The following is an 8980-nucleotide window of genomic DNA, read 5'->3' as shown; positions in this document are numbered from 1 at the left end:
GAACTTGAAGTAAACGAAAGTAGTAAACCAACACAAATACACAATTACACAAAGACTTTTTGTTTGATCAAGGTGACGTAAGCAAATTGATCTGAGGGTGTAAAATCTATAAAGAAAACACAATCAACGGCCCAGATTGTTTAAGATGATATTATAAGGTTTTTCTTTTAATAATATTTAGAGACAATTTTTAAAACAATACTCAAAATTATCGTAAGCATATCATGTGGAGTTTAATTATTTTAGTAAATTACTAAATTGTCTTTTCGGTTTGGTTAAAATTGTGTGTTTTGTCATTAACTTTAGTGTCCTTATGATATGATTTTGTTGTGTTTTTTGTTCTCACAGATATAAAAAGACTACATAACACTCTTTGCAATTTTTTTTTAATACTAATTGTAGGGTTTTCAATTTTTTTTTTCTTTTTGTATTATTAATTGTAGGTGGTAGAGGTTAACCGGTAATGCTTATTTATTTATAAAACACCTATTTTAAATAATTAACAAAGTATTTGTTCTGTACACAAAATACTACTTAAAATAAAGGTATTTTATGAACAAAAAATTTTCAATTGCTTACTCATCGACGTGTGAGCAGGCGCGGAGAAGAAAAGGTCAAAGACTTGAGCATAAGTGGAGTAATGACTTCCCTATAAAACAATGTTGTTTTATAAAAAATTTAACTGGTCCCCCAACATTAACCCATTTCCTTCTAAAGTGATTCAAATTTCAAAATATTTCACTTTTGCACATTGCTATGAATTTAATCCTTTCAAGAAATTTTCAAGCTTAAAATTAAGCTCGATGGGTTTTTTTTCTTTAAAAACCATAAAGATCGGCTCAATGTTCCACTGGGTTGGGCCCCATAAAATAACTGTTTTGTACATTCACAATTTCACATAATCACATTCACATTGAACTTGAAGTAAACGAAAGTAGTAAACCAACACAAATACACAATTACACAAAGACTTATTGAGTTCTTGTGCATACACCAAATGCATACTAATTATTCATTACCTTTACACAGCCATCATAGTGGTATCCATCAATGATCATTGATTCCTGTGTTTCACTCGGGCTGGATATAGTCCCCGTGATAAATTTGCTGCACAAACACAAAAATGCACCACTAGTTTAAGATCTACGAGTCATTAATCACTACATAATTAAGAATAGATGATAGTTTATTTTGGAGTACACATGTTTTTAAAAGTTTGGTCCCTATTTTATATCATTTATTACGGGTTTGGTCCAAAGAAGAAGTCTTGTTGCAAATGACCATTTTGCCCCCAAAAGAACACGATGGTTGCTTTTGGGGGAGATTTTAAGGAGAGGTGGGTTAAAATAATATGAATACTAATCAGTTTTATCATTCGAACAAAATTTAGGGTTACCTGTGTGCGTCTTTCTTCTCTGAAACTAAGATTCCGAACCTTGAGCTCCCCTCTATTTGTAGTCATTTGATCAAGTATTTCAGCATCACATATCGCCACCTCACCTTCAATGCTCCCACCATGATCACTAACCGATTCCTACATGTATTTTGTTCATGAAGAAACCAAAGATTCAAAATTAACAACTTCAGTTATGATTATGTCATGGGTTGAGAAAAAGTTACCCTGAGATTGAAACTAGGAACTCTTGGTGGACTACCCAGGATTTCCTCATATTCGGCTGCATCAAGTTCCCTCAAATAATGAAGTTGGAATAGTTTTGGTAGAATGTGTTGGCGTATGCTGATGAGAAGGAAGAAAGGAACTGGGAACAAAATGCCAGCTATAGGAATCCATGTCACACCGTAGCACACAAGGAAATACACAATTTGGAAGATTGTGAATACGACTATGCTTCTAAATGGGACTGACTCGATAAAAGAAGCATGAACCTTCTCTAGAACCCTGTCATATAAATATATATACTTTATTTATAACAGAATATAAATATACAAATATAAAAAGAAATTTTAAACTGGAGCATCGATAAGACGATAACAAAAGCTTTTTGAAAAGCTTCATTATTATCGTAGCCCTTTCAAGTTAAAGCAAGTTTGTAATTGCACATTGCACAAGCTACTTTTTTTTTCATAGCTGAAAAACATGGAAAAATGACTTTCTTTTTTCGTGCATATGTGCGTTGGATAGATGTGCATATTGCACATGGATGCATATGCACTTTTTAATTATTTCAGCGATTCATCTAGACGTACAGCCATAGTTTTTGTTTGGTGTCGTTTTCGTTTTTGGAACATAAAACCATCAAGAAAAAAGTTCACAAGTTCTCGGGGGTTATTAAGTTTTCATTTGATTTTAACTCGTATATTATATACACTTGATAATAGCTAAAAATATATAATGTAGATATATGAATTGTTAAGTTTACTTCTCTTTTTCTATAATTACAAAATCATATAGTACTAGAGCAAATTACATCTTTCGTCCCTAAGTATAGCTAATTTTTGTAAATTTGGTCCCAAAAAGTTCTCTTGCAGTTTTGGTCATGATTTGAGGTGCTTGTAATGTTTTTGGTCTCTACACATGAAATAAGGACCAAAATTGTAAAAATCACATATACTTAAGGATCATAATTGTAATTTACTTTATATACCATCTAGTTATTCTAATTCTATTTCAAATATAACGATTCACATTAAATAAATAGAAAATTAAAACTGATTGGACCCATCGACCACTAAGATGAGGAAAAGGTTTTCTTATGGTGAAGATGCAAAGATTTTTAGGTTTTTAAGTTGGAATTGAGATGACACAAAAAAAAAAAGCTGTAGAATTGTGATTAATCTTAATACTCGAAAAATGAAAGAACTCACTTGTATCTTCTGCCAGAGGGAATAAAGAGAAGCAAGATCCTTTCCCAAAACTGGTTTCCAGGAAGACTATCAATGGCCATGTAAGCAAAATAGCCCCAAAGAACTGAAGTTGGTATTAACTTTATAAGTGGCATTGCACAAATAGATCCTGCTAAAAGAAGCGACTGCAGTAGATTGCTGACTCTTTGCTCATTAACTCTCACAGGTAAGTGTGCATCGATGTGCTCCTCAGGATCAAACTTCCCCTTTGTGAACTCTTCTCCATCTTCTACTTTCATCACTGCTTCTTGCAAGTCTTTTAGTTCTTTAACTATCGTAGTTGTCTGTAATGTAAGAAAAAACAAGTTAGAAAAGCATACTTTGAAAATTGTGAAAATGTGTTGCTATTTCTTGTGTTCAACACTTGAGATACTGAAGATTTACAATTGGAGAGCTATCGATTTCTATGAAAACAGTTTGCATCTTGTTGTAGATCTCGGAATTGGTAGCTTTCTGCTTTATGCTTTCCTTAGCACTCGCTACTAGCTTCTTTCTAATAAACTGGTAGAACAAAACAATTACATTATTAGAAGAAATAAATCAAATTAATGATACGTTTCTAATTCTATTATTTATTTTTTTGTGGAGTTGCCTGTTTTTTGAGAACTGCTAGGCTTTTAGTGTGCATGGGTGATTGAGGCAAGACACCATTTGAAGGAGGCAGTCCTAACAATCCACAAAGCAATGTCTGATACAACATTTGATAATGATTAATGAATATTAACTTCGGATAATAAATTAATAATATAGCAAAAAAATAAAACATGGGTACCATGAATCCAAGCAAAAGAATGTCATAATGATAGGCTGAAGGGTTCTTAAGGTTGAATTCTTTCTGTTGAGCTAACTGTGAAGCAACACTATGATCAAAGAAATAAAGCCCAGCTATCATAAGAGCTGGGATGAAGGCTGCAAAGATGTATGCAGGAGGAACTTTACCCATATCCTGTACTTAAATTCAAGGGAAGAATTAAGATCGAATTATGAAGTTTTATTATTTAAAATGTCTACAAATATATATTTACCTTGATAACAGTCCAATGGTATGTTGATTCAGATTCCCATAAGAGTGGACTAAAGAGTCTTCTTGGAACTCCAGAAGGGAGTTTTCCAGGTACACTGAAAGAGACAGCTGTCCACACTATAATCATCAATGGGACTCCATAGTCTGCTATGAAGCTTCTAAGTCGCCCTATATTCAGATAATACTTGTTACATGTTACAATAATAAGACAAATTTGGAAAAAATTTAAAATCTACTCCATTCACCTGTTCCAAACCACCATGATCTTGCTTTCCTGCTTTTTAATGCCGTGTATAAAAGACCAAATGAGAATACAATTGCCAACATACCATTGGTGTAAAGCCATTGAAATTGATACTTCACTTTATTTGCGTCCTCATTTTTAGGAACCTTGAACTCGCTCACAAGTCCCTAAGCAACAAAAGTTATAAAACATGAAACAACAGTAACAAATTATTCGTGACTTTAGTTAATTACCTTGATTGCCTCTTGAAGAAAAAGAACAGAAATTAACATCCCAAAAGTTTCTCCTGCGATCCTTGTAAACCTATTGATGATAACACATGCATTGAAAATTGCAAGAACGAACAACATCATAGCTGTCCAAGTGCATACCCTGCAAAAATTTAAAAAATTAAGTCAAAATCCAATGATCAAATACTAATACTAGCGTTGTTACAAAATTACCATCCAGCCCATGCCAAGAACAACTCTTGCCCCAAATTTTGTCTCCCTTTAGCAAAGTTATACAAATATGTGTACATTATAACAGTAGGTTCTGCAACTCCTAATATCAGAAGAGGTTGTCCACCAAGTATTGAGTGTATGAGGCCACACATAGCAGTAGAAATTAAAGTTTCAACAGTGCTTAACCTCCCATCTACAACAACAATTGAAAATGTTAACTAACAAAATTATTACCTATCATATCCTAATCTTTAGTTTCCTCTTCTGTAAAATACCTGTATCTCTATTAAGTTGCTCTCCAAATGCAATGACAGGTAGTGCAGAAGCAAAGAAGATGTATGTAGTTGGAGCCAAAATCCTAAAGAAAAATCATAATTACCATTTTCAATCAATATTGTAGTTTTCAGAAAGTGGTGACAAAATAGTCGTTGAAATGATGAATTAGTAGGTTATACATACACATAGAACTACATATATGTAAGTATATGATCTAAAGTTTTTAAAATCGCGATCCTCGTCGTATTTGGATCGTTTTGGGTAAGATTGTAATATCGTTGTTATTTATTTATCTAAAACAAATCTAAATTTTGTTTTGAGTTAAGTGAATCAAATGTGATCCCTATAATTTTTTTTGAATTGTTTAGGATCTTTCGATCACGTTGATTCGATCTAACAATCATGATCTTGCAAAAACAAAACAAGATCGCGTTTATATATATATATATATATATATATATATATATATATATATATATATATATATATCATGCATGTAAACCAAAGGATTGAAGAGGATTACCCAATTCCAGAGCGAATTCCAGCATTCCAATCCTGTTTATAGCACAATGCTCTTCCTCTAACATCATGTGCAATCCCTCTAAAAGGAGACTTCAAATGCTCCATTTCTGAAATTGTATAGATGTCATCAGGTCAACGTTAAGAATCAGTTTTAACTTAAAAAAAAATCCAGATTCAATCTCATAATCTCGTTTCAGCGATTGATTATCGACTAGTTATCCTTATATATAAACACATTTTTGAATGCAATCATATAGACTTACAAGATTTCAAACAACTAACTTGCAAAGAAGACGAAAATGGATGAATGTACAATAGAGAATATTTGCAGTAAACTGAAGAAGCACACTAGTATATTGCACATAAACTGATAGAAAATAAGAGTTCATAAAAAATAAAAAAAAAAAAAAAAAAAAAAAAAAAAAAAAAAAAAAAAAAAACCTGATGAAGAACGTTGAGAAGCTACTCAAAGCCTAAGTGTTGAGTCTGACCGAATTCAGAAAGATGGAAGTCAACCGTATGAAGCAAAGAGGTTCTTAAAATAACTGCCCATCGCTGACAGGTCAATGTCTTGATCAACGTAGTACCTAGTACCAACTATTTTGTATTTTACAATCGGACACACAAAACGATGAATCTATAAATTTAGCTAAAAAATAAAGAGATTAAAAGCCGTAGTCAAATTGATACAATATCATAAACAAAATATAATCTATTAATCTCTTATATAATAAAAAGTATTAATGTTGTTTTACCGAGACTTCGATCTCTTTTCTAAGAAATAAATTATTAATGTAATAATATAAAATTTATATCATATAAAATTGGTGTCGGCTCCTGATCAAACCATATTATTATTATTATTATTATTCCAACAAATTTGATTTTTTTAATAAATAATTCAACCCTTCATTTACCACATATAAAATTGGTTCCAGCTTTGAGAAAATTCAAAATTGTACAACATTTTGAAAATACTTTTAGTATTCGATCATTCAATGATATATCCACAAAGAGTAAATAACTAATTTAGACCTCATTAGCAAATATTTACCAAAATCTTGGATTACTGGAATAAAATAATAAGAGATATTAAAGGATATTACTTTTCCATGAAGCTTTTATTTCATGAAACCCTGAACCATTTATATACAAAAACTACTATGGATATAAGGCTATATAAAATGGCCAATGCAATGCATACTCAAAAGTGGGCCTCACATAATACAATTACACATAATTCTATATACACCAACATCGATCATACATATGTTTGATTGAGAGGTTTGGTTCGGATGTTCAACCTAGACCGAAAATCAAGAAATATTTACATCGGTAGCCCTTTGTGAAAATATATGCATAGTGAGAACTAGATGGAACATGGAAACTTGAATATGTCCCAAGGCTACTGCATCATAAACATAGTGAATGTCTATATGATTTGTTTTGTGCGCAGTTATTGCACTAGATTAGATGACATGTAAACAACGTTAATGGTATCGCAATAGAAAATTGTAACAATCAAAATTATCACCACTAAATACTCCTAAATGTTTTTTCTTTTCATTTATACAAAATTAAACATTAGTTGTATAAATACATATTAAACATCAAGCTACTAGAAAAAACAGTTTTTTACGACGCGCAATGCGTGTCGTAAAACGCTCAGACGACGTGCAAATGCGTGTCAAGGAAGGCCCTGTCATAACGAGAGACGACACGCTTTTGCGCGTCGTCTGTAGACGACACGCAGTTATGACACACATTTATGACGCTCATTTACGACACACAATGTGTATCAAGGAAGACCCTGTCATAAAGGAAGACGACACGCATTTGCGTGTCGTAACCTTACGACGCACGTTTAGGACACGCATTGCGTATCATTAAATCCCCTATCATAAATGAAGATGACACGCATTTGCGTGTCATAAACTTCAGCAACCATTTACAATATGCATATACGACGTGCCTTTATGATACTCTTTTACACATTATAGAGAAAAAATATATATACCAAAACAATCAATTTCATCCAATAACATTATGTCAAAAAATTATAATACATTGATATTAAATGGATCTTATTGTACTTTGTTATTAAGAGGTTTTCCCTAACTATATAACCTAATACTATATTGCTATTAAGGGACACCTTCTTGTTACATATATCATGTCAAAAAAAAAATCTTCCATATCATTAGTTTGCCACCTGGTGTACTGGGCTGTTGTCCGAGCGTGGATAACAAGTAATGACTTGAATTCATTACTTATGGTTGCTGTGTAAACATAAAAATATAATATATTAATATATACAAACCACTAAGGAAATATAAAAAAGAAAAAGAACTTACCGAGTCATTACCAGTAGGATTAATACCAGATAACCATGGTGAACCTTTTGCCAAGTGATTGTATCTACAATAATTTCATATTTTATTTCACTTTTTTTCAAGTGATTATGCAAAAAGTAAAAAAAGAATAATGTAAATACTAAATAATTGATGGAATAGCATACTTGTCTTAAATGTCTAAATCTGGACCACGTCTTACTTCACTTATTTTGTCCCTGTCCTATAAGGACAGTGTTAACAAAAGAATATAACATTATATACCATAAGTACCCTCAAGTAATCAATCTCTTACAAAGTTACTAAGAGACTTAGATACTTACTTGGTATGTAATATGGCACTAAGAAGCCCAAGAATTGTTTGTATCATCAAGAGAACATGAATGTATTTTCATATATCTAGTAGAGCAAATTGCAGAAAAAGCACAATGTATTTTCATCATTTTATTATTTAGACCAATTGACTATTCTATGTAGTGATTAAATCATTTTACTTTTTGACTGTTTAGAACAGGATTTTCTAGGTTATTTGGTTTTATAATCATGCCAAAAAGAACAACATACTTTCATCAGTTAATTGATTTAGCCACTGAATGTTATGTTTTATTGATTTAGTCACCAAACTATTATCATACTAATCATAAATAATGATTTTAGTTCAGTAGCTAAATTAATAAAATCTTGAAAGTATGTTATGCTTTTATGTATTTTGCCCTTTTTCAAAACCAAGTAACCAATGAAAATGGTTTTCTTAAAAGGAAAAAAATAAGTATGATGGCTTAATCACTATACATGGCAGTTAATTGGCTAAACTGATAAATGGTAAAGTATAAGCGCTTTTTCTGTATTTTTCCTTAAATACCATCAGAAAATGTTATCAGTTCTAAAAAAATAAATAAACAACAATCATAAGCATAGTCATAATTATCAATGTACGCCATGCTATAAAATCTACACCATATTATTAATTTTTTATGTATGAGGTGCATGGTACATATCACCACATATGACAGTTCAAAGCTAAATTTATATTAATTTTTCAAAGGTACCTTAAAAGATAAAAAAAAATAGAAAGTATAATGCCATAACATTGTTGTGTTGTTATTATTAATGTTTATTACCTGTTGTTTTGGGATTCCGACTACTGATGTGACATTCAACTGAAATTTTTTTGTCACCATAAAGTAAGTATACATTGATGCCTTGACTAGTCAAAGATTGAATAACATGTGCAACATCTTCTCTTATTTGATCT

The 8980-nt window shown here is 31.5% G+C and overlaps 1 protein-coding gene across 1 annotated transcript; it reads right to left on the bottom strand.

Annotated features, from left to right (window-relative positions):
- Positions 1 to 865: 865 nt before the first annotated feature.
- Positions 866 to 5981, bottom strand: LOC145103050 (boron transporter 4-like). Its single transcript, XM_079040582.1, has 14 exons — positions 5816 to 5981; positions 5376 to 5481; positions 4852 to 4934; positions 4577 to 4769; positions 4367 to 4505; positions 4135 to 4300; positions 3891 to 4057; positions 3638 to 3811; positions 3458 to 3553; positions 3250 to 3366; positions 2827 to 3149; positions 1621 to 1900; positions 1397 to 1534; positions 866 to 1107 (listed from the first exon to the last, which is right to left on the bottom strand). Exons 2-14 carry the CDS (start codon positions 5477 to 5479, stop codon positions 1072 to 1074), a joined length of 2016 nt encoding a protein of 671 aa, XP_078896708.1. The 5' UTR covers positions 5480 to 5481; positions 5816 to 5981; the 3' UTR covers positions 866 to 1071.
- Positions 5982 to 8980: the final 2999 nt, after the last annotated feature.

The sequence above is a fragment of the Lactuca serriola genome, chromosome 4 (assembly GCF_051521515.1).
Source record: "Lactuca serriola cultivar US96UC23 chromosome 4, Lser_US96UC23_V15, whole genome shotgun sequence".
Classification (NCBI taxonomy): Eukaryota; Viridiplantae; Streptophyta; class Magnoliopsida; order Asterales; family Asteraceae; genus Lactuca; species Lactuca serriola.
This window is presented reverse-complemented; position numbering and strand designations above follow the sequence as displayed.